Raw genomic sequence first — 27,424 nt, 5'->3', positions numbered from 1 at the left:
CCCTCTCTCTCTATCTGTAAATTATGTAGGTACAGATAGTACAGCCTCCTTGTCTCTTCTTGTAAATGATGTAAGTACAGATAGTACTGCCTCCCTGTCTCACTCTGTAAATAATGTAGGTATAGATAGTACTGCCTACCTTTCTATCCCTGTAAATGATGTAGGTACAGATAGTACTGTCTCCTTGTCTCTTCTTGTAAATGATGTAGGTACAGATAGTTCTGCCTCCCTGTCTCTCTCTGTAAGTGATGTAGGTACAGATAGTACTGCCTCCCTATCTCTCTCTGTTAAAGATGTAGGAGCAGATAGTACTGCCTCCCTATCTCTCTCTGTAAATGATGTAGGAGCAGATAGTACTGCCTCCCTGTCTCTCTATAAATGATGTAGGTACAGATAGTACTGCCTCCCTGTCTCTCTATAAATGATGTAGGTACAGATAGTACTGCCTCCCTGTCTCTCTCTGTAAATGATGTAGGTACAGATAGTACTGCCTCCCTGTCTCTCTATAAATGATGTAGGTACAGATAGTACTGCCTCCCTGTCTCTCTATAAATGATGCAGGTACAGATAGTACTGCCTCCCTGTCTCTCTATAAATGATGTAGGTACAGATAGTACTGCCTCCCTGTCTCTCTATAAATGATGCCGGTACAGATAGTACTGCCTCCCTGTCTCTCTCTGTAAATGATGTAGAAACAGATAGTGAGGCATCCATCTCTATCCCTTCAGATGTGCATAGAAGGTCCTACCTGATGGTCTCTCCTTGTACATTTTGTAATTAACATTATGGCTCTACATAAGCTCTGACTTGTACACAGCAATGATTAAGGTTTCATAGAAGTCAGTGAGGCAATACTGTACTTCTATACACTGATTTCATGCAACCAGACAGGTACCTTATGGTAGAACACAAAGGGGGTCATTTATTAAGACCAGTGGCGCATCCAAATGTAAGACTGACCATTGTCTATATCTAAAGCAGGCGTAGAAAATGATAAATGAGACGGGCCTGGCGGCCTGTCCCTATCCATGTCAATGCCACGTGTGAGACTTGGCATGAGCAGGAAAAGTCATAGATTGGGGCCCAAATAACCTTTGCACCACAATCTGCGACACATATATGCTAGAAAACTGGTATATATATATATATCAGGTTGTAAATGACCCCCAAAGTGCTTATAGATGCAAATTTGCCTACGAGCAGGTTCCATACTGTAGCTTTAGGTTTTCCTGAAAGAAGTGTAATACTAGCAGAACAAGGCACAGCGTGTGGATAGGATTAGTTTTTTCAAAAAGTGTTAATTGTTGATCATTATTATTATCAGTAAATGTATTTCATGAACTCGATTCATTAACTTTTCTTGTCTGAGCATATCCTCATCAAAATAATTACAATAATCAGCTATAATAATACATTCTTTAGCATGAGGATTAGCAAAATGTCACTGGTCTCCGCACAGCACATTAATAATAATAATTTATAGAAACCTTCCTGTTACCTGCTGTTAAATGGGCGACATGAACCATAATACGGACTCCGGGCTTCAGCTCGAAATGAACCATCTCTTGATTAAGCTTGCTGATGAAAACATCAGAGATCTAAGAAAATATTATAACAAGATCCAATGAGACCAGAAGGGAAAACATTATTTTTTTCCCCCCAGAAATTAATTAAGGTATTTTTAGTTTCTAATCTCTTCAATGAACAACCGTAATGACTAGCGTTGAGTGAAGCGAAGCGTTCAAAGCAGAATTCGGTCAGAAGTTTAGGAAAACTTAGATTTGCAACGATTCCGATTTTTATCTCACTTCGTGGTAACGAATCAGGTTTTCCTAAACTGGCGGCTACACTTTACAAAGGCTACTTTCACACCAGCGCTTTCCCTTTGAGCTGTTGAGATCCGTCATATGATCTCAATAGAGGGGGAAAACGCTTGAGTTTTGTCCCCATTCATTGTCAATGGGGACAAGACTGAACTGAAGGGAACGGAATGCACAGAATCCATTCCGTTCCGTTTCATTGTGTTCCCGCGACGCACACAAAACCGCTGCAAGCAGCGATTTTCAGTGCATCCTGAGTTTGCAGAGCAAGATGGATCCGTCATGACTCACAATGTAAGTCAATGGTGACGGATCAGTTTTCTCTGACACAAAAGAAAAGTGATCCGTCCTACATTGACTTTCAATGCTTTTAGAGACGTCATGGCTATTTTAGATATAATACAATCGGATCTGTTCATAACGGATGCATGACAGAAGCGTTTTTGCTGATCCATGACGGATCCAGCAAAAACGCAGATGTGAAAGTAGCCTAAGAATGCGAGATCACTCGTAATACCGTGCAGCCAGTCAATCTGTCCCCAAATCACAGACGGCCAAGATTTTTTACGGACAAACCATAATGAATAATAAAGATTATTTATAAGTAACACTGACGGCATAGTAGCTATAAGTAAAGATGGTTTAACACGATCGCTTCAGGTTCCATCTCCTCGATAATAGGAGTAGAACAAAGAAAATATTGGAGCCCCTGGAACCATCAAATGGCGGTAAAAAAAAGACGGTGAATGCTGCTCTGCGCTGTATTTTGGATGGCACCTAACAGAACGGATGAGCTATGAATGTTGTACAGGGTGATATGTTCTCCCTGCACTCTCCCTGCTGTTTAACTTCCAAGCCTTCATACTGAGATTGGGCCACCAAGTGGGAAGAATATGATTAGGCAGAGTATACCTGGTCTATCGCGATTCGTGACAAATTAAATCAGAACAAATCAAATTTCTTGGCGAAGTTAGACTAATCGGCCGAATCGAATGTCATTTATATTTATCAAACATTGTTCCTCTTTAAAAAAAAAATATATATATAATCAGTGTAAAAAAAAGAAAACAAACACCAGTGTCACATAATAAAGGAGCTTCTTTAATGGTGTGGGCAGGCTTGACTGGCTCACAGGGCCCCCTAGTCTCCCACCCCCTGCACATGTGGCACATAACACAGTAGACTTACTGCACTTCACACATATATTTAATGTACAGCACCACAACCAGCTGATGTTCATATAAAAACTTGATAGATTATTAAGGAAACTCCCCAGTTTATTATTATAGACACGATCAGAGCTGAGACGACTTCTAGTCATAGACGGAAGCTGCCAGTGTCCTCTTCTCCCCAGGACCTACCTTCTCAAAGTAGGCATTTGGATGTATTTTTATAAGGTGGCCAAGACCTTTAAATAAGAGAAATTAAATAAAATTTGCCAACCTACAGTCTCCATTAGAGGGAGTATACTACAAACGGGCAGTAAACTTCTGAGCTCCTCCTAGTGGTGGCTGCAGGCAGACAGAATTGTATCATTCATCTCCTCTACATTGATGCAGGAGATTTGAAGATCTGCCTCAGAAAAAAATGTAGCCCTGGTCACCATGAAGATATACTAAGGAATTGATCAGCCCGGGAATATGGGTGAGATTAGACTAGATGAATACATTGTTGTTGTCCTTAAAGAGGACCTTTCACCGGTCCTGACTTGTCTGTTTTAATAGCTACATCCATTCCCTGTGTAATTACAATTTTGGGGCATCTATTCTTATGGCTCTGTGTTGTGCCGTTCCTTTATTATTTTTACTAGAAATTATGAATAAATTAGTATTAGCCTGCAGTAAGGGTACAGAGGGGGTGTGTCCCTGCACAGTCTGACTCTATCCAATCAGTGCTGCCATTGTTAGACTGTGCAGGGACACGCCCCTGACTGGTTACCTCCCCCCTGTATCCTTACTGCAGACTGCTAGCAATTCATTCATAACTTCTAGTAGAAATAATAAAGGAACGGCACAACACAGAGCCATAAGAATAGATGCTCCAGAATTGTTATTACATGGGGAATGCACAAAGCTATTAAAACAGACATGTCAGGAGAGGGGAAAGGTCCTCTTTAAGAACATTATATTACTAACTGTTTTACTGGTGTAGCAGGCACCGCATAATGCATAATTTTATAAGGTGGCAAAAACTGTAGTACATTTTTGAAAATTGATAAATCAGAGACCAGGGGGTGACAGAGAAGCTGTATGCAGAACATTGTGCTTGTGTATAGGGTTACTCTCCTGTATTATCTAGGACCGCAGAGGTAAAATAAAATTCTCTTTAGACTGCCCACCCTATAATAATAATGTGATGACTCTGCTCAATCTGTAGCAGTCTACACAGCAAAATGTACTTTTCTATTAAAGGGGTTGCCTACTCTTTTTGAAGTGATGGCATATCCATTATTGCAGCTACCATCTAACTACAAGTGCCTTGCAAAAGTATTCAGCCCCCTGACTTTTTTCGTGTTTCGTTACATCACAGCCTTAAGTTGTTTTGTTAATCTGAATTTTATGTGATGGATCAGAACACAATAGTCTAAGTCGGTGAAGTGAAATGAGAAAAATATATAAATAAAACTATTGTTTAGAAATAGAAAACAGAAAATTTGTTAGGAAACCTATAAAAAGCCCCGGTGCAACCAATTACCTTCAGAAGTCACATAATTAGTGAAATGATGTCACCTGTGAGCAAGCTAAGTGTCACGTGATCTGTCATTACATATACACACCTTTTTTGAAAGGCCCCAGAGGCTGCAACACCTAAGCAAGAGGCATCACTAACCAAACACGGTCATGAAGACCGAGGAACTCTCCAAACAAGTAAGGGACAATGTTGTTGAGAAATACAAATCAGGGTTAGGTTATAAAAAAATATCCAAATCTTTGATGATCCCCAGGAGCACCATCAAATCTATCATAACCAAATGGAAAGAACATGGCACAACAGCAAACCTGCCAAGAGACGGCCATCCACCAAAACTGACGGACCGGGCAAGGAGGGCATTAATCAGAGAAGTAGCACAGAGACCTAAGGTGACCCTGGAGGAGCTGCAGAGTTCCACAGCAGAGACTGGAGGATCTGTACATAGGACGACAATAAGCCGTACGCTCCATAGAGTTGGGCTTTATGGCAGAGTGGCCAGAAGAAAGCCATTACTTTCAGCAAAAAACAAAAAGATAAGTTGTGAGTTTGCAAAAAGGCATGTGCTTCACAGCAAAAAAATAAATAAAACATCTTCGAAGTTGTGGGCATGTTCTGTAAATTATGCAAATCCTCAAAAAATCCATGTTAATTGCAGGTTGTGGGGCACCAAAATACGAAAAAAAAGTCAAGGGGTTGAATACTTTTGCAAGGCAATGTAGCACTCTAGGGGAAAATGTATCAGATGTGCACATTTTAGTGCAAGCAATATTTAGCACACAAAAAAAGTGCCTTTTTGGAATTTTATGTAACACTTTCATTTTTAAAGTTGTCAGGGTGTAGCAGAACAGGGCAGGGTCTTCTCATTCCCAAACTTTGATTATAATTTATGGCTCAAATCTATGCCAGCCCACAGGTTTTTCACCACGGACAGTCCAAGGTGCAGCACTGTTGGAAACTCAATCTGCCTATCTTGGAACTGTTCAGACTTGCAGGATCCTCTGTGCATGCACAAGGCTAGATGGACAGCCTGACCACAAAAAAGGAAGTTCTTACGGGGAACATAAGGTTATTTAATAAACCATCGGCCAATTAGGACATTTGTCAGTAACCTTGTTCAGGGGCTCCACAAATATTTGGATAATGTGAAAACTACTTTAATCCAAGTGATCACAGGAAGAAGTAGGAAAGGAAGGAATGGAGATAGTGACCTCGATTACACCCATCATTTACTCCATGAGCAGTGCAAAGGAAAAATATCTGTAAATACCGACCCGTGAGTAGCTGCAGGTAGAGCAGGGTTTGGTGCGCATCTGCCTGACATAAAGCGGAGCTGCTGTTCTATGACATCTGCGGATTACGATGTTCAGCAAATGGCATAAAATGTTAAATGTGATTATGCAAACTCACAAGCATGATTTTATTTGTCTTGTGTGAGACAAATCCATCCATCTGCTGGAACACATCCACAGGGAATAGGAGGAACAGCGGCAGCAGATAAAATTTTTGTTCATTCATTTTCTTTTTTTGCATTTTTCTTTTTTTTTCTTTTTTATATAATTCAGTAACAAAAAAAAAGGACAATATTATTAATACAACAATCCAGTAGATTAATAAATGACATTGTTTGTGGTTTCCTGTTTGCAAACCTTCCTTTCTCTGCACATTATAAAGGCTTTGTGCTTCTTGTAATTAGTGTTACAGTTTCTCCAAGACTTGTCCCCTGAAAAATGGAGTGAGGATGACTAGATTAATGGGGTTTTATTTATTTGCTAAAAAAAAAAAAAAAACATTCTTCAGAACATCTAGAAGGGGTCCCTTGCTCTGAATCCCCTTTTATGAGCTAGAGTGGAGGGCCAATGACAAGCAATGGCTTTGGCAGATACAAGCTGTTCTTGAGTTCTGCATTTCCCACTTCATGAGAATTGTTCATCCAACCGAATGTTCTACCAGCAAAACCAGCTTTTTGTGAGCGGTCTTTTAGATTAAGGTTGTCTGTATTGAGATGAACCCTTTAACCCTGGATCAGAAATACTGAGGGAGTGGGGATTCAGTATTGAGCTTTTTTTGAGCCTGCACAAAAAGACACACACTCCAAAAAAAAATTCCCTATAAATATACTGGACTTTGTAGTTAATGTCTTCTCCACTGGGGGCAGTATTAAAGTACTGCTGGTAAGGATATTCTGCTTAGTCTGTCTGAAAAATGACTGAATGACAATAACCTTACTGTTCCAGAAATGTGCTCATGACGATTGTCACTGCCCTTCCCCCACTGCTCCGGGCGGCCCATACAAATTGTAATACTAAGCAGGGTGTCGCAATGAGCGCTGGGAAAGACCATCCAAAGATAAAGGGAATTTAAACTTGTGCTCCATCCCGAAGCATGGCAGGAAGGGCCGTCTGAATAAAAAGGTATCTTTGTTACCAAGTAATTGTAACTCAGGAAAGTAGTATCCTCCCTTCTGACCAGACACCATGGTGCCTTGAACAGTGTATGGAAATTGCTAAAAAGCGGGTTCCTGTACATACAAGAACACAGGTTGAATTACTAAAATGCATGTAACAGTTACTGGTTGTCGTTTCAGACAATTCTTTGATTTCCTGCTGTGCACGAGGCAAATAGTTCTCCTTTATCTAGAGTCTGGACACAGAGCTGTTTCCATAAAGGTTGCAGAAAACAAAAATATTGGTATAAACCCGAAATGCAATATACAAAAATAGGCTCCCATTATGACGTCAGATTTAGTCTCACAGAGAGAAGGGCCAGGTATTTGGGACAATTTCCCACTCCTTTGTTTTTTAGTAATGTTGACCACAAACATTCGATGTATATCATCCAAACCCATCGATTATGGTGGGACTGGCTAAAGATCTACTGTGTATGGGAGCCTCCAGACTCTTCCCAGCAGCAGATGTCATGGAAGATAAGAATCGGGCAGCTCGATTTCAATATGTTCAATCCTTTTGTTCTTGAGGAGATAAGCTTAGGTGTCTGGGAGCGGCTTACCTATTCAGAACAAGCGTGCTCGGGGGACTGAGAAATAGACCAAGAGTTTGAATGATATCTATATCGGAGATGGGAGTCCTTCACAGGTTCTCGGCACCCAATGGCACAGGATATTAAACCATGGGGCTCCAAGTAAGTTGATAAGGGGCTGATAGTATTTCCTGTGCAGATGGGGATTATATCTTCTAGGGGACATAGGGTCAATTTTATTACTCTCAGTCCATGTAGCAAATATGCTAAGATGCATCATCCAGAGCTTCCTCCTGAAGCTAAAAAGTTTTGAATTTCCTTAAATGCTGAGAGACAACTTTTTGGTGATCCAAGCGACAAAGATTTTAAAGGTTTCTGAATGATTAGGCTCCAAAAATGTGGCACTTTCTACACTTGAACTCTTGATCTTCTCTAACGGTTGGAGTCCTGTAGACATAATTAGCGCTCTGGACTATTTTTGGTTCCACCGCTAACTCTTCTTCATCTTCAGAATTAAATGTGTTGTCAGGAGAAGGAATAATCCTGTAATAGGGCTCATCTTTCATGAGTCATTTTTCACCAAGGACAAGAAATGAATAGTAACATCTAATTAGCGAGAAAGATTAATATCCTTGTGATTAGTGATAGACACTTAAGTTTGATTTAGGTCAGCAGTTGCGGTGGAGTCAACTTCCAAGAGCCGACTCAGCATTTAAACCTTCGGTGATTTTTTTTGCAGAACGGGCCCAGAGAGACCCTAATCTGCGGCCCCGCACCTGATTCACTAGCCCATTTGGATTTTCGTATTAAGCAGGATCTAGGTCGAAGATATTAAAAGCAGCATAACAAATTAGATAATGTTTTATTGCAGACGTGGAACGGGTCCAATTTCAGGAGTAATTATTTCAGAGCTCGGAGAAGCAGTCCAAGATTTGTCCTTCATTGCCAGCACCTAGTTCAGGGGGGGAAAGAGTTTCTTGCACTTCTCCTTCATGCTTTTGCAACATGTACATTGAATCGCTCGGCTGTAGCACAGCTGAGTTTGCCATTTGGCGGATCTAATAGTCAGGGGTATAGATATAGAAGGTGTAGAGGTGGCAGTCAAACTTTGCCTTGAGACTGAGGGAGCTCAGAGGCCCCTCTACCACATCAGAAGACATGAGTATTGGTAAATGGGGGCTCTGCTACAAGTTTTGCATTGAGGGCTCTGCTAATGGTGATGTCAAAAGATGTCATCCATGGTATTCCATAGAATAAGGTAAGTCTGTGTTATTATGTAGCATAGAGGCTATTGACGGACCCTTGACAATGGCATGCCGAGTGAGTATTGGTCCAAAATATGGCTATCGTAAGCACCCCATTTGCAAAATTTGAACCACTAGAGTAAAATGGTGTAGGAACCCACATGGTTAAGGACCCCATCCTACATCTGATAATAACCCATTACATACATTGGGTGGGAAACGAAGGGCAGATGTTTTGAGGATGTGATCCTTATGAAGCATGGTGGCCCAACAGACCATGCAAGGAACTACAGGACCGTGTGCTTAAATGGCGATGAGCTGAAGTACCCCTTACACAGAAATGCTGGGGCGCCGCATTGCAGGGGATGACTGAACCGTCAGGATCAGTGAGGGTCCCAGAGGTCGAACCTCCAATGATCAGAAAGTGTCCTAGTGAGGAGATAACTCTTTTGTAACCCATGACTAGAGGAGTTCACAGAGATAGCGGTACTGTCTCAGTGAAGGGAAAGTACCTCTGTATCTATAGAAGGCTTTTAGGTTGCAGGCTCTTCTGGGAGCCCAAGGGCCTCCAAAAGGACTCATGATAAATCACCCATGTGGGTTGGGGCACTCCTGCCAGATTTGCATAGATGACTTGGAGCTTTGATAATGCAAATGCAGAATGCATTGGAGCAGATCATGATTTTATTTCAGGAAATGTATGTGGGAAAGAAACCACGCTAAGGCACCTGGAAGTACAGTATGAGCCATATAATTCTGTAGGTATTATATTACAGATCCATAATACGGCCACGTCCATGATGATTGAGTGGAGCCGATGGCCAGGCGGCAGCTTCATGTATTTTCCATCTCGGTGACGGAGCGCTCGCTGTCTGTTCTCTCTTGATGACTACTGAGACTTTGGGATTACATTAGGAAAAGATTTCTCAGGAATTGAATATTCAGGCGGGGGCCGGGAGGGAATTGCCGCCTCATGAATGTCTGCAGTTTGGAATTGCATTTTACCCATCTGATAAGGTGCTGGAATACAATCATAGTCCAGAAGGACAAGAGCGGCCACAAGGCCGATAGTCAGGAGAATTCAGCCTAGTCATTCAGGACGGAATGCAAAGCCGAACTTTGGCCAACTCTCACTGTATGCTCCAGTCAACAAGATAATAATTACCATGTTTGTCAATTAAAATCACAATTTAAAAGGGGCACTGCACACAAATCTGACCATGTGTTATGCCCAGTGCAGTGGCGTACTGCCAATATAGGCAGACCATGCACCTGCTATGGGGCCCGGAGCACAAGGAAGGCACCCCCACTTTTCTTCTGTCCCGAGCCCTGTCCATATATGGAGTCAGTGTTATGAATGTGACAGGGGTATTCCCAAGTATGGTCTCTATTTTTGAAATGTTTCCGTGAGGATTTGAACTCACAACCATCTACATTAAAGACAAGAACCTTAACCACTGGGCTATAGATCTCAGTGCTAAGTCATTACTGAAAAACCTCATAGAAGTTTCTCTTGTGTCATACGCGTGAAACTTCTATGAGAGTTTTTAATACAAGAGAAACTTCTATGAGGTTTTTCAGCAATGACTTTGCATTAAGCTCTATAGTCCAGTGGTTAAGGTTCTTGCCTTTAATGTAGATGGTTGTGAGTTCAAATTCCCACAGAAACATATTAAAAACAGAGTCTAAATACACAGGACTCACTTTCTAAAAAGAATTTTTTTTTTTTTTCATTACGATATTCTGACCCTCATAACTTTTTTATAGTTATGTCTACAGAGATGTATGGGGGCTCATTTTTTATGGGACGATCTGTCATTTTTGACAATACCATTTTGGGGTGTGTATGACTTGATCACTTTTTATTCAATTTTCTTGGGAGATAAAGTGATAAAAAAACGCGAATCAGCCTTTTTTTTTAAAAAATTCTGTTACGCCATTCACCATGTGGGCTAACTTTTTTAAAATATTTTAAATAGTATAGGCGTTTTTGCATGCGGCAATGCCCATAATGCTATTTTTTTGGTTTATTTTTATTTTGGGGAATGGGGTCATTTTAATTTAAAAAAAAATTGTATATTTTCAAAACTTTTTTTTTTACTTTTTTTTACTCTTTGTTAGGTCCCCGAAGTGGACCACAACTTACAATCATCAGATGTAAATTTCTCCATTAGGCTGTATAGAAATCACTATATCACAGTCCAGTACTGCCACATATACTAACAATGAGCCTGGAAGCCTAGTACAGGCTGTGGCTTATTTTTAGAACAAGGTGCTTTCCACGATCTTCCCTGGGGGAAAGCGTGCCTGAGTAGGAATCCCACACTTACGGTTTTTAACACTCTCAGATGCCGTGAGTGAGGGGAACTCATTGCTGTGAGGAAAGGGGGCATGTGGAGTATTATGGGGCCATAAGGGTGAAGAACTGTTGCATTTTGGGGGCACAATAGGGGTTAGATAACCCTTTTTACCATTAAGATACCGTTTTAGTTTTTTTCATTTTTTCATTTTCATTTTTCGTCCCTATCTTCCTTGAGCCATAACTTTTTTATTTTTCCGTTCACATATCCATATGAGGGGTTATTTTTTGCGGTACAAGTTGTACTTTAATATGGCATACAATGTAGTGGGAAGCAGGCAAAAAATTCCAAAAGGGGTGGAATTGACAAAAAATTGTTTTACAGGTTTTGTTCCTACGATGTACCCTTTGTGGCAAAACTGACCTGTGCCCTTCATTCTCTGGGTCAGTAGGAATGCAAAGGGTGTGTGGCAGGGGAGGAGACAGGACAGGTGGTGGGATGGGCCAGGGTGGGTAGTGGGCGGAGTTAGGGGGGCCCAATTCAGATTCTTGCTATGGGGCCCAATGATTTCTATGTACGCCCCTGGCCCAGTGTATGGGTGAGGGGTGGAGCATGACACTAGGACTCAAAGAAAACCAAAGGGGAATGAGGATGCTGTGCTCCCTCCCACGAGAACTTGCGCTGAACATTCTGTGCATTGATCATTGATTTATCAGGCAGAGGTGAATATGTGGGGCCCCGATTGCACTGCCAAGCTCCACCCATCCCACAGCTAAGCTCCACCCCACCAAACAGCTAAGCTCCACCCTATCACACAGCTAAGCCCCATACTCTGCCTAGTAGTGCATCCTGGGCACTTCTGCTACTGTTGTACAGCTACAACTGGTGGAATGTCTACCAATTTAGTCTTTTTTTTGTCAGTACCTCTTGTGGCCAGCAGGGGCCCCTGATCTAGGATAATCCAGGCACAATACCTTATAGGTCTAGCTCAACTGAATGTAATGATGGCTTTCACTTAGCGATTCGTTGCTTTATTCTGGAGATAATTACTTTGAAATATTATGCAAATTAGCAAGTAAGTGCACCGAGGGTGGGTCCAAGCCCCTCCCTCTCTTTGATTGACAGGATTAGGTTCCTGCATAGTCATAGTCCTACAAAGCTAGCCCTTTATTACATACAGATTTGTGCTGTAAAATGACCAGCTTTATAAAAAAAAACATAAATAAAATATGATTTGGTGATACTTTGTCAGGAGTTGTTTATGCTATAGGTGCTTATGTGCGGCCACCCAGTGGCTGTGAAGTGCGCTGCAGCCTGTCACAGTTCTGCTTGCAAAGGTAAAGATGGACACACATTGGTGATACCGCATATAAAGTGTCACAGGCTAATTCTGTAGGACATTTATTACCTGGGTCAGATCTTCCGTTATCTTCTTATTCTCCTCAGCACTGTCCTGATAGGGGAGAATGAAGAGCTCGGCTGACGTGGGTAGTCCCGGGAGGACCGCAACTAAAATCTGTTTGCTGCTCACGCCTGTGGCCTGTGTGAACACATGCAAATATACATAATGAACCTCACAGAATCCACAGAAAATAACATTGCCTTTATTGCTTGTAATTAGTGGGGTAGTTGCATAGGATGTTGTTTTTTTAAGATTTTGGTGCCTGAGAAGGTACAGTGACCACCACACAACATGACAAGTGCTATAAATGGCACTTGATGTCTGGTGGGGTGTTACTCTGTCTACTGTTAGTGATACATGTTTAAGGGGGCACAGAGGTTAAACTCACTTTGCTCAGATATAGAAAATAAATCCCATCAGCAAAGCTGAATCCCCATAAACCCCACAAGCTGATGTCTTTATGTATTTTTATAGTAGTTAGAGCTGCAATTTTATGCTCCAGACCATTCTCCCTTAAACACAGCCCTAGGATAAAATTATGTCTGCCTGCAGCCACCACTAGAGGGAGCTTTGATGAATTTGTTATTGAATTCAATGGGAGGCGCCTGCAGTATACTACTGACTGCCCCCTGGTGGAGCAGCCAGGATTTAATTATTTACCCTGTATTAGGTGAAGGGAGGTTTGGCATTTCATGTTACTCATCTAACAGAGGAACACAGCAGTCATCATCCTCTCCCCTGAAATGGCTGATAACAGGGAGCAATAGACTGTATTCTCCTGTCCTACAGTCATCCTCTCCCCTGAAATGGCTGATAACAAGGGGCAATAGACTGTATTCTCCTGTCCTACAGTCATCCTCTCCCCTGAAATGGCTGATAACAGGGGGCAATAGACTGTATTCTCCTGTCCTACAGTCATCCTCTCCCCTGAAATGGCTGATAACAAGGGGCAATAGACTGTATTCTCCTGTCCTACAGTCATCCTCTCCCCTTAAATGGCTGATAACAGGGAGCAATAGACTATTCTCCTGTCCTACAGTCATCCTCTCCCCTGAAATGGCTGATAACAGGGGGCAATAGACTGTATTCTCCTGTCCTACAGTCATCCTCTCCCCTGAGATGGCTGATACCAGGGAGCAATAGACTGTATTCTCCTGTCCTACAGTCATCCTCTCCCCTGAAATGGCTGATAACAAGGGGCAATAGACTGTATTCTCCTGTCCTACAGTCATCCTCTCCCCTTAAATGGCTGATAACAGGGAGCAATAGACTATTCTCCTGTCCTACAGTCATCCTCTCTCCTGAAATGGCTGATAACAGGGGCAATAGACTGTATTCTCCTGTCCTACAGTCATCCTCTCCCCTGAGATGGCTGATAACAGGGGCAATAGACTGTATTCTCCTGTCCTACAGTCACCCTCTCCCCTGAAATGGCTGATAACAGGGATCAATAGACTGTATTCTCCTGTCCTACAGTCATCCTCTCCCCTGAAATGGCTGATAACAGGGAGCAATAGACTGTATTCTCCTGTCCTACAGTCATCCTCTCCCCTGAAATGGCTGATAACAGGGGGCAATAGATTGTATTCTCCTGTCCTACAGTCATCCTCTCCTCTGAAATGGCTGATAACAGGGAGCAATAGACTGTATTCTCCTGTCCTACAGTCATCCTCTCCCCTGAAATGGCTGATAACAGAGGCAATAGACTGTATTCTCCTGTCCTACAGTCATCCTCTCCCCTGAAATGGCTGATAACAGGGGGCAATAGACTGTATTCTCCTGTCCTACAGTCATCCTCTCCCCTAAAATGGCTGATAACAGGGGGCAATAGACTGTATTCTCCTGTCGTACAGTCATCCTCTCCCCTGAAATGGCTGATAACAGGGAGCAATAGACTGTATTCTCCTGTCCTACAGTCATCCTCTCCCCTGAAATGGCTGATAACAGGGGGCAATAGACTGTATTCTCCTGTCCTACAGTCATCCTCTCCCCTGAGATGGCTGATAACAGGGGCAATAGACTGTATTCTCCTGTCCTACAGTCATCCTCTCCCCTGAAATGGCTGATAACAGGGAGCAATAGACTGTATTCTCCTGTCCTACAGTCATCCTCTCCCCTGAAATGGCTGATAACAGGGAGCAATAGACTGTATTCTCCTGTCCTACAGTCATCCTCTCCCCTGAAATGGCTGATAACAGGGGGCAATAGACTGTATTCTCCTGTCCTACAGTCATCCTCTCCCCTGAAATGGCTGATAACAGGGAGCAATAGACTGTATTCTCCTGTCCTACAGTCATCCTCTCCCCTGAAATGGCTGATAACAAGGGGCAATAGACTGTATTCTCCTGTCCTACAGTCATCCTCTCCCCTGAAATGGCTGATAACAGGGGGCAATAGACTGTATTCTCCTGTCCTACAGTCATCCTCTCCCCTGAAATGGCTGATAACAAGGGGCAATAGACTGTATTCTCCTGTCCTACAGTCATCCTCTCCCCTTAAATGGCTGATAACAGGGAGCAATAGACTATTCTCCTGTCCTACAGTCATCCTCTCCCCTGAAATGGCTGATAACAGGGGGCAATAGACTGTATTCTCCTGTCCTACAGTCATCCTCTCCCCTGAGATGGCTGATACCAGGGAGCAATAGACTGTATTCTCCTGTCCTACAGTCATCCTCTCCCCTGAAATGGCTGATAACAAGGGGCAATAGACTGTATTCTCCTGTCCTACAGTCATCCTCTCCCCTTAAATGGCTGATAACAGGGAGCAATAGACTATTCTCCTGTCCTACAGTCATCCTCTCCCCTGAAATGGCTGATAACAGGGGGCAATAGACTGTATTCTCCTGTCCTACAGTCATCCTCTCCCCTGAGATGGCTGATAACAGGGGGCAATAGACTGTATTCTCCTGTCCTACAGTCACCCTCTCCCCTGAAATGGCTGATAACAGGGATCAATAGACTGTATTCTCCTGTCCTACAGTCATCCTCTCCCCTGAAATGGCTGATAACAGGGAGCAATAGACTGTATTCTCCTGTCCTACAGTCATCCTCTCCCCTGAAATGGCTGATAACAGGGGGCAATAGATTGTATTCTCCTGTCCTACAGTCATCCTCTCCTCTGAAATGGCTGATAACAGGGAGCAATAGACTGTATTCTCCTGTCCTACAGTCATCCTCTCCCCTGAAATGGCTGATAACAGAGGCAATAGACTGTATTCTCCTGTCCTACAGTCATCCTCTCCCCTGAAATGGCTGATAACAGGGAGCAATAGACTGTATTCTCCTGTCCTACAGTCATCTTCTCCCCTGAAATGGCTGATAACAGGGAGCAATAGATTGTATTCTCCTGTCCTACAGTCATCCTCCCCCTGAAATGGCTGATAACAGAGGGCAATATACTGTATTCTCCTGTCCTACAGTCATCCTCCCCCCTGAAATGGCTGATAACAGGGGGCAATAGACTGTATTCTCCTGTCCTACAGTCATCCTCTCCCCTAAAATGACTGATAACAGGGGGCAATAGACTGTATTCTCCTGTCGTACAGTCATCCTCTCCCCTGAAATGGCTGATAACAGGGAGCAATAGACTGTATTCTCCTGTCCTACAGTCATCCTCTCCCCTGAAATGGCTGATAACAGGGGGCAATAGACTGTATTCTCCTGTCCTACAGTCATCCTCTCCCCTGAGATGGCTGATAACAGGGGCAATAGACTGTATTCTCCTGTCCTACAGTCATCCTCTCCCCTGAAATGGCTGATAACAGGGAGCAATAGACTGTATTCTCCTGTCCTACAGTCATCCTCTCCCCTGAAATGGCTGATAACAGGGAGCAATAGACTGTATTCTCCTGTCCTACAGTCATCCTCTCCCCTGAAATGGCTGATAACAGGGGGCAATAGACTGTATTCTCCTGTCCTACAGTCATCCTCTCCCCTGAAATGGCTGATAACAGAGGCAATAGACTGTATTCTCCTGTCCTACAGTCATCCTCTCCCCTGAAATGGCTGATAACAGGGGGCAATAGACTGTATTCTTCTGTCCTACAGTCATCATCTCCCCTGAAATGGCTGATGACAGGGAGCAATAGATTGTATTCTCCTGTCCTACAGTCATCCTCTCCCCTGAAATGGCTGATAACAGGGAGCAATAGACTGTATTCTCCTGTCCTACAGTCATCCTCTCCCCTGAAATGGCTGATAACAGGGAGCAATAGACTGTATTCTCCTGTCCTACAGTCATCCTCTCCCCTGAAATGGCTGATAACAGGGAACAATAGACTGTATTCTCCTGTCCTACAGTCATCCTCTCCCCTGAAATGGCTGATAACAGGGGGCAATAGACTGTATTCTCCTGTCCTACAGTCATCCTCTACCCTGAAATGGCTGATAACAGGGGGCAATAGACTGTATTCTCCTGTCCTACAGTCATCCTCTCCCCTGAAATGGCTGATAACAGGGGGCAATAGATTGTATTCTCCTGTCCTACAGTCATCCTCTCCCCTGAAATGGCTGATAACAGGGGGCAATAGACTTTATTCTCCTGTCCTACAGTCATCCTCCCCCCTGAAATGGCTGATAACAGGGGGCAATAGACTGTATTCTCCTGTCCTACAGTCATCCTCTCCCCTGAAATGGCTGATAACAAGGGGCAATAGACTGTATTCTCCTGTCCTACAGTCATCCTCTCCCCTTAAATGGCTGATAACAGGGAGCAATAGACTATTCTCCTGTCCTACAGTCATCCTCTCCCCTGAAATGGCTGATAACAGGGGGCAATAGACTGTATTCTCCTGTCCTACAGTCATCCTCTCCCCTGAGATGGCTGATAACAGGGGCAATAGACTGTATTCTCCTGTCCTACAGTCACCCTCTCCCCTGAAATGGCTGATAACAGGGAGCAATAGACTGTATTCTCCTGTCCTACAGTCATCCTCTCCCCTGAAATGGCTGATAACAGGGATCAATAGACTGTATTCTCCTGTCCTACAGTCATCCTCTCCCCTGAAATGGCTGATAACAGGGAGCAATAGACTGTATTCTCCTGTCCTACAGTCATCCTCTCCCCTGAAATGGCTGATAACAGGGGGCAATAGATTGTATTCTCCTGTCCTACAGTCATCCTCTCCTCTGAAATGGCTGATAACAGGGAGCAATAGACTGTATTCTCCTGTCCTACAGTCATCCTCTCCCCTGAAATGGCTGATAACAGAGGCAATAGACTGTATTCTCCTGTCCTACAGTCATCCTCTCCCCTGAAATGGCTGATAACAGGGGGCAATAGACTGTATTCTCCTGTCCTACAGTCATCCTCTCCCCTGAAATGGCTGATAACAGGGGGCAATAGACTGTATTCTCCTGTCGTACAGTCATCCTCTCCCCTGAAATGGCTGATAACAGGGAGCAATAGACTGTATTCTCCTGTCCTACAGTCATCCTCTCCCCTGAAATGGCTGATAACAGGGGGCAATAGACTGTATTCTCCTGTCCTACAGTCATCCTTTCCCCTGAGATGGCTGATAACAGGGGCAATAGACTGTATTCTCCTGTCCTACAGTCATCCTCTCCCCTGAAATGGCTGATAACAGGGAGCAATAGACTGTATTCTCCTGTCCTACAGTCATCCTCTCCCCTGAAATGGCTGATAACAGGGAGCAATAGACTGTATTCTCCTGTCCTACAGTCATCCTCTCCCCTGAAATGGCTGATAACAGGGAGCAATAGACTGTATTCTCCTGTCCTACAGTCATCCTCTCCCCTGAAATGGCTGATAACAGAGGCAATAGACTGTATTCTCCTGTCCTACAGTCATCCTCTCCCCTGAAATGGCTGATAACAGGGGGCAATAGACTGTATTCTTCTGTCCTACAGTCATCATCTCCCCTGAAATGGCTGATGACAGGGGGCAATAGACTGTATTCTCCTGTCCTACAGTCATCCTCTCCCCTGAAATGGCTGATAACAGGTGGCAATAGATTGTATTCTCCTGTCCTACAGTCATCCTCTCCCCTGAAATGGCTGATAACAGGGGGCAATAGACTGTATTCTCCTGTCCTACAGTCATACTCTCCCCTGAAATGGCTGATAACAAGGAGCAATAGATTGTATTCTCCTGTCCTACAGTCATCCTCTCCCCTGAAATGGCTGATAACAAGGAGCAATAGATTGTATTCTCCTGTCCTACAGTCATCCTCTCCCCTGAAATGGCTGATAACAGGGAGCAATAGATTGTATTCTCCTGTCCTACAGTCATCCTCTCCCCTGAAATGGCTGATAACAGGAGGCAATAGACTGTATTCTCCTGTCCTACAGTCATCCTCTCCCCTGAAATGGCTGATAACAGGGAACAATAGACTGTATTCTCCTGTCCTACAGTCATCCTCTCCCCTGAAATGGCTGATAACAGGGGGCAATAGACTGTATTCTCCTGTCCTACAGTCATCCTCTACCCTGAAATGGCTGATAACAGGGGGCAATAGACTGTATTCTCCTGTCCTACAGTCATCCTCTCCCCTGAAATGGCTGATAACAGGGGGCAATAGATTGTATTCTCCTGTCCTACAGTCATCCTCTCCCCTGAAATGGCTGATAACAGGGGGCAATAGACTTTATTCTCCTGTCCTACAGTCATCCTCCCCCCTGAAATGGCTGATAACAGGGGGCAATAGACTGTATTCTCCTGTCCTACAGTCATCCTCTCCCCTGAAATGGCTGATAACAGGGGGCAATAGACTGTATTCTCCTGTCCTACAGTCATCCTCTCCCCTGAAATGGCTGATAACAGGGGGCAATAGACTGTATTCTCCTGTCCTACAGTCATCCTCTCCCCTGAAATGGCTGACAACAGGGGGCAATAGACTGTATCCTCCTGTCCTACAGTCATCCTCTCTCCTGAAATGGCTGATAACAGGGGGCAATAGATTGTATTCTCCTGTCCTACAGTCATCTTCTCCCCTGAAATGGCTGATAACAGGGAGCAATAGACTGTATTCTCCTGTCCTACAGTCATCCTCTCCCCTGAAATGGCTGATAACAGGGGGCAATATACTGTATTCTCCTGTCCTACAGTCATCCTCTCTCCTGAAATGGCTGATAACAGGGGGCAATAGATTGTATTCTCCTGTCCTACAGTCATCCTCTCCCCTGAAATGGCTGATAACAGGGGGCAATAGACTGTATTCTCCTGTCCTACAGTCATCCTCTCCCCTGAAATGGCTGATAACAGGGAGCAATAGATTGTATTCTCCTGTCCTACAGTCATCCTCTCCCCTGAAATGGCTGATAACAGGGGGCAATAGACTGTATTCTCCTGTCCTACAGTCATCCTCTCCCCTGAAATGGCTGATAACAGCGGGCAATAGACTGTATTCTCCTGTCCTACAGTCATCCTCTCCCCTGAAATGGCTGATAACAGGGAGCAATAGACTGTATTCTCCTGTCCTACAGTCATCCTCTCCCCTGAAATGGCTGATAACAGGGGGCAATAGACTGTATTCTCCTGTCGTACAGTCATCCTCTCCCCTGAAATGGCTGATAACAGGGAGCAATAGACTGTATTCTCCTGTCCTACAGTCATCCTCTCCCCTGAAATGGCTGATAACAGGGGGCAATAGACTGTATTCTCCTGTCCTACAGTCATCCTTTCCCCTGAGATGGCTGATAACAGGGGCAATAGACTGTATTCTCCTGTCCTACAGTCATCCTCTCCCCTGAAATGGCTGATAACAGGGAGCAATAGACTGTATTCTCCTGTCCTACAGTCATCCTCTCCCCTGAAATGGCTGATAACAGGGAGCAATAGACTGTATTCTCCTGTCCTACAGTCATCCTCTCCCCTGAAATGGCTGATAACAGGGAGCAATAGACTGTATTCTCCTGTCCTACAGTCATCCTCTCCCCTGAAATGGCTGATAACAGAGGCAATAGACTGTATTCTCCTGTCCTACAGTCATCCTCTCCCCTGAAATGGCTGATAACAGGGGGCAATAGACTGTATTCTTCTGTCCTACAGTCATCATCTCCCCTGAAATGGCTGATGACAGGGGGCAATAGACTGTATTCTCCTGTCCTACAGTCATCCTCTCCCCTGAAATGGCTGATAACAGGTGGCAATAGATTGTATTCTCCTGTCCTACAGTCATCCTCTCCCCTGAAATGGCTGATAACAGGGGGCAATAGACTGTATTTTCCTGTCCTACAGTCATACTCTCCCCTGAAATGGCTGATAACAGGGGGCAATAGACTTTATTCTCCTGTCCTACAGTCATCCTCCCCCCTGAAATGGCTGATAACAGGGGGCAATAGACTGTATTCTCCTGTCCTACAGTCATCCTCTCCCCTGAAATGGCTGATAACAAGGGGCAATAGACTGTATTCTCCTGTCCTACAGTCATCCTCTCCCCTTAAATGGCTGATAACAGGGAGCAATAGACTATTCTCCTGTCCTACAGTCATCCTCTCCCCTGAAATGGCTGATAACAGGGGGCAATAGACTGTATTCTCCTGTCCTACAGTCATCCTCTCCCCTGAGATGGCTGATAACAGGGGCAATAGACTGTATTCTCCTGTCCTACAGTCACCCTCTCCCCTGAAATGGCTGATAACAGGGAGCAATAGACTGTATTCTCCTGTCCTACCGTCATCCTCTCCCCTGAAATGGCTGATAACAGGGATCAATAGACTGTATTCTCCTGTCCTACAGTCATCCTCTCCCCTGAAATGGCTGATAACAGGGAGCAATAGACTGTATTCTCCTGTCCTACAGTCATCCTCTCCCCTGAAATGGCTGATAACAGGGGGCAATAGATTGTATTCTCCTGTCCTACAGTCATCCTCTCCTCTGAAATGGCTGATAACAGGGAGCAATAGACTGTATTCTCCTGTCCTACAGTCATCCTCTCCCCTGAAATGGCTGATAACAGAGGCAATAGACTGTATTCTCCTGTCCTACAGTCATCCTCTCCCCTGAAATGGCTGATAACAGGGGGCAATAGACTGTATTCTCCTGTCCTACAGTCATCCTCTCCCCTGAAATGGCTGATAACAGGGGGCAATAGACTGTATTCTCCTGTCGTACAGTCATCCTCTCCCCTGAAATGGCTGATAACAGGGAGCAATAGACTGTATTCTCCTGTCCTACAGTCATCCTCTCCCCTGAAATGGCTGATAACAGGGGGCAATAGACTGTATTCTCCTGTCCTACAGTCATCCTTTCCCCTGAGATGGCTGATAACAGGGGCAATAGACTGTATTCTCCTGTCCTACAGTCATCCTCTCCCCTGAAATGGCTGATAACAGGGAGCAATAGACTGTATTCTCCTGTCCTACAGTCATCCTCTCCCCTGAAATGGCTGATAACAGGGAGCAATAGACTGTATTCTCCTGTCCTACAGTCATCCTCTCCCCTGAAATGGCTGATAACAGGGAGCAATAGACTGTATTCTCCTGTCCTACAGTCATCCTCTCCCCTGAAATGGCTGATAACAGAGGCAATAGACTGTATTCTCCTGTCCTACAGTCATCCTCTCCCCTGAAATGGCTGATAACAGGGGGCAATAGACTGTATTCTTCTGTCCTACAGTCATCATCTCCCCTGAAATGGCTGATAACAGGGGGCAATAGACTGTATTCTCCTGTCCTACAGTCATCCTCTCCCCTGAAATGGCTGATAACAGGTGGCAATAGATTGTATTCTCCTGTCCTACAGTCATCCTCTCCCCTGAAATGGCTGATAACAGGGAGCAATAGATTGTATTCTCCTGTCCTACAGTCATCCTCTCCCCTGAAATGGCTGATAACAAGGAGCAATAGATTGTATTCTCCTGTCCTACAGTCATCCTCTCCCCTGAAATGGCTGATAACAGGAGCAATAGATTGTATTCTCCTGTCCTACAGTCATCCTCTCCCCTGAAATGGCTGATAACAGGGAGCAATAGACTGTATTCTCCTGTCCTACAGTCATCCTCTCCCCTGAGATGGCTGATAACAGGGGCAATAGACTGTATTCTCCTGTCCTACAGTCATCCTCTCCCCTGAAATGGCTGATAACAGGGGGCAATAGACTGTATTCTCCTGTCCTACAGTCATCCTCTCCCCTGAAATGGCTGATAACAGGGGGCAATAGACTGTATTCTCCTGTCCTACAGTCATCCTCTCCCCTGAAATGGCTGATAACAGGGGGCAATAGACTGTATTCTCCTGTCCTACAGTCATCCTCTCCCCTGAAATGGCTGATAACAGGGGGCAATAGACTGTATTCTCCTGTCCTACAGTCATCCTCTCCCCTGAAATGGCTGATAACAGGGGGCAATAGACTGTATTCTCCTGTCCTACAGTCATCCTCTCCCCTGAAATGGCTGATAACAGGGGGCAATAGACTGTATTCTCCTGTCCTACAGTCATCCTCTCCCCTGAAATGGCTGATAACAGGGGGCAATAGATTGTATTCTCCTGTCCTACAGTCATCTTCTCCCCTGAAATGGCTGATAACAGGGAGCAATAGACTGTATTCTCCTGTCCTACAGTCATCCTCTCCCCTGAAATGGCTGATAACAGGGGGCAATATACTGTATTCTCCTGTCCTACAGTCATCCTCTCTCCTGAAATGGCTGATAACAGGGGGCAATAGATTGTATTCTCCTGTCCTACAGTCATCCTCTCCCCTGAAATGGCTGATAACAGGGGGCAATAGACTGTATTCTCCTGTCCTACAGTCATCCTCTCCCCTGAAATGGCTGATAACAGGGAGCAATAGATTGTATTCTCCTGTCCTACAGTCATCCTCTCCCCTGAAATGGCTGATAACAGGGGGCAATAGACTGTATTCTCCTGTCCTACAGTCATCCTCTCCCCTGAAATGGCTGATAACAGGGGGCAATAGACTGTATTCTCCTGTCGTACAGTCATCCTCTCCCCTGAAATGGCTGATAACAGGGAGCAATAGACTGTATTCTCCTGTCCTACAGTCATCCTCTCCCCTGAAATGGCTGATAACAGGGGGCAATAGACTGTATTCTCCTGTCCTACAGTCATCCTTTCCCCTGAGATGGCTGATAACAGGGGCAATAGACTGTATTCTCCTGTCCTACAGTCATCCTCTCCCCTGAAATGGCTGATAACAGGGAGCAATAGACTGTATTCTCCTGTCCTACAGTCATCCTCTCCCCTGAAATGGCTGATAACAGGGAGCAATAGACTGTATTCTCCTGTCCTACAGTCATCCTCTCCCCTGAAATGGCTGATAACAGGGAGCAATAGACTGTATTCTCCTGTCCTACAGTCATCCTCTCCCCTGAAATGGCTGATAACAGAGGCAATAGACTGTATTCTCCTGTCCTACAGTCATCCTCTCCCCTGAAATGGCTGATAACAGGGGGCAATAGACTGTATTCTTCTGTCCTACAGTCATCATCTCCCCTGAAATGGCTGATGACAGGGGGCAATAGACTGTATTCTCCTGTCCTACAGTCATCCTCTCCCCTGAAATGGCTGATAACAGGTGGCAATAGATTGTATTCTCCTGTCCTACAGTCATCCTCTCCCCTGAAATGGCTGATAACAGGGGGCAATAGACTGTATTTTCCTGTCCTACAGTCATACTCTCCCCTGAAATGGCTGATAACAAGGAGCAATAGATTGTATTCTCCTGTCCTACAGTCATCCTCTCCCCTGAAATGGCTGATAACAAGGAGCAATAGATTGTATTCTCCTGTCCTACAGTCATCCTCTCCCCTGAAATGGCTGATAACAGGGAACAATAGACTGTATTCTCCTGTCCTACAGTCATCCTCTCCCCTGAAATGGCTGATAACAGGGAGCAATAGACTGTATTCTCCTGTCCTACAGTCATCCTCTCCCCTGAAATGGCTGATAACAGGGAGCAATAGACTGTATTCTCCTGTCCTACAGTCATCCTCTCCCCTGAAATGGCTGATAACAGGGAGCAATAGATTGTATTCTCCTGTCCTACAGTCATCCTCTCCCCTGAAATGGCTGATAACAGGAGGCAATAGACTGTATTCTCCTGTCCTACAGTCATCCTCTCCCCTGAAATGGCTGATAACAGGGAACAATAGACTGTATTCTCCTGTCCTACAGTCATCCTCTCCCCTGAAATGGCTGATAACAGGGGGCAATAGACTGTATTCTCCTGTCCTACAGTCATCCTCTACCCTGAAATGGCTGATAACAGGGGGCAATAGACTGTATTCTCCTGTCCTACAGTCATCCTCTCCCCTGAAATGGCTGATAACAGGGGGCAATAGATTGTATTCTCCTGTCCTACAGTCATCCTCTCCCCTGAAATGGCTGATATCAGGGGGCAATAGACTTTATTCTCCTGTCCTACAGTCATCCTCCCCCCTGAAATGGCTGATAACAGGGGGCAATAGACTGTATTCTCCTGTCCTACAGTCATCCTCTCCCCTGAAATGGCTGATAACAGGGGGCAATAGACTGTATTCTCCTGTCCTACAGTCATCCTCTCCCCTGAAATGGCTGATAACAGGGGGCAATAGACTGTATTCTCCTGTCCTACAGTCATCCTCTCCCCTGAAATGGCTGACAACAGGGGGCAATAGACTGTATCCTCCTGTCCTACAGTCATCCTCTCTCCTGAAATGGCTGATAACAGGGGGCAATAGATTGTATTCTCCTGTCCTACAGTCATCTTCTCCCCTGAAATGGCTGATAACAGGGAGCAATAGACTGTATTCTCCTGTCCTACAGTCATCCTCTCCCCTGAAATGGCTGATAACAGGGGGCAATATACTGTATTCTCCTGTCCTACAGTCATCCTCTCTCCTGAAATGGCTGATAACAGGGGGCAATAGATTGTATTCTCCTGTCCTACAGTCATCCTCTCCCCTGAAATGGCTGATAACAGGGGGCAATAGACTGTATTCTCCTGTCCTACAGTCATCCTCTCCCCTGAAATGGCTGATAACAGGGAGCAATAGATTGTATTCTCCTGTCCTACAGTCATCCTCTCCCCTGAAATGGCTGATAACAGGGGGCAATAGACTGTATTCTCCTGTCCTACAGTCATCCTCTCCCCTGAAATGGCTGATAACAGGGGGCAATAGACTGTATTCTCCTGTCCTACAGTCATCCTCTCCCCTGAAATGGCTGATAACAGGTGGCAATAGATTGTATTCTCCTGTCCTACAGTCATCCTCTCCCCTGAAAGGGCTGATAACAGAGGGCAATAGACTGTATTCTCCTGTCCTACAGTCATCCTCTCCCCTGAAATGGCTAATAACAGGCGGCAATAGACTGTATTCTCCTGTCCTACAGTCATCCTCTCCCCTGAAATGGCTGATATCAGGGAGCAATAGATTGTATTCTCCTGTCCTACAGTCATCCTCTCCCCTGAAATGGCTAATAACAGGGATCAATAGATTGTATTCTCCTGTCCTACAGTCATCCTCTCCCCTGAAATGGCTGATAACAGGGGCAATAGACTGTATTCTCCTGTCCTACAGTCATCCTCTCCCCTGAAATGTCTGATAACAAGGAGCAATAGACTGTATTCTCCTGTCCTACAGTCATCCTCTCCCCTGAAATGGCCGATAACAGGGAGCAATAGACTGTATTCTCCTGTCCTACAGTCATCCTCTCCCCTGAAATGGCTGATAACAGGGAGCAATAGACTGTATTCTCCTGTCCTACAGTCATCCTCTCCCCTGAAATGGCTGATAACAGGGGGCAATAGATTGTATTCTCATGTCCTACAGTCATCCTCTCCCCTGAAATGGCTGATAACAGGGAGCAATAGACTGTATTCCCCTGTCCTACAGTCATCCTCTCCCCTGAAATGGCTGATAACAGGAGGCAATAGACCGTATTATCCTGTACTACAGTCATCCTCTCCCCCTGAAATGGCTGATAACAGGGAGCAATAGATTGTATTCTCCTGTCCTACAGTCGTCCTCTCCCCTGAAATGGCTGATAACAGGGGGCAATAGACTGTATTTTCCTGTCCTACAGTCATCCTGTCCCCTGAAATGGGTGATAACAGGGGGCAATAGATTGTATTCTCCTGTCCTACAGTCGTCTTCTCCCCTGAAATGGCTGATAACAGGGGGCAATAGACTGTATTCTCCTGTCCTACAGTTATCCTCTCCCCTGAAATGGCTGATAACAGGAAGCAATAGACTGTATTCTCCTGTCCTACAGTCATCCTCTCCCCCTGAAATGGCTGATAACAGGGAGCAATAGACTGTATTCTCCTGTCCTACAGTCATCCTCTCCCCTGAAATGGCTGATAACAGGGAGCAATAGACTGTATTCTCCTGTCCTACAGTCATCCTCTCTACTGAAATGGCTGATAACAGGGGGCAATAGACTGTATTCTCCTGTCCTACAGTCATCCTCTCCCCTGAAATGGCTGATAACAGGGGGCAATAGACTGTATTCTCCTGTCCTACAGTCATCCTGTCCCCTGAAATGGGTGATAACAGGGGGCAATAGATTGTATTCTCCTGTCCTACAGTCATCCTCTCCCCTGAAATGGCTGATAACAGGGGCAATAGACTGTATTCTCCTGTCCTACAGTCATCCTCTCCCCTGAAATGGCTGATAACAGGAAGCAATAGACTGTATTCTTCTGTCCTACAGTCATCCTCTCCCCTGAAATGGCTGATAACAGGGGGCCATAGACTGTATTCTCCTGTCCTACAGTCATCCTCTCCCCAGAATTGGCTGATAGCAGGGAGTAATAAATTGTATTCTCCTGTCCTACAGTCATCCTCTCCCCTGAAATGGCTGATAACAGGGAGTAATAGATTGTATTATCCTATCCTACAGTCATCCTGTCCCCTGAAATGGGTGATAACAGGGGGCAATAGACTGTATTCTCCTGTCCTACAGTCATCCTCTCCCCTGAAATGGCTGATAACAGGGAGCAATAGACTGTATTCTCCTGTCTTAGAGTCATCCTCTCTCCTGAAATGGCTGATAACAGGGGGCAATAGATTGTATTCTCCTGTCCTAC

At 44.7% G+C, this 27,424-nt stretch overlaps 1 protein-coding gene across 2 annotated transcripts in view; it reads right to left on the bottom strand.

The window, feature by feature from the left end:
* The window catches only part of SORCS1 (sortilin related VPS10 domain containing receptor 1), a 647,341-nt gene that overhangs the window by 38,012 nt on the left and 581,905 nt on the right, over positions 1 to 27,424 (bottom strand). For both annotated transcript variants that reach the window (XM_040436033.1, XM_040436034.1), the window contains exons 23-24: positions 12,440 to 12,571; positions 1,499 to 1,598 (exon numbers count right to left, since the gene is read on the bottom strand). In XM_040436033.1, coding sequence (XP_040291967.1) covers positions 1,499 to 1,598; positions 12,440 to 12,571 — 232 coding nt within the window. The remainder of the gene's footprint in view (positions 1 to 1,498; positions 1,599 to 12,439; positions 12,572 to 27,424) is intronic.

This window comes from Bufo bufo, chromosome 6 (assembly GCF_905171765.1).
Source record: "Bufo bufo chromosome 6, aBufBuf1.1, whole genome shotgun sequence".
NCBI classification, from domain to species: Eukaryota; Metazoa; Chordata; class Amphibia; order Anura; family Bufonidae; genus Bufo; species Bufo bufo.
The sequence above is the reverse complement of the archived record's forward strand: the minus strand, read 5'-3'. Positions and strand labels throughout refer to the sequence as shown.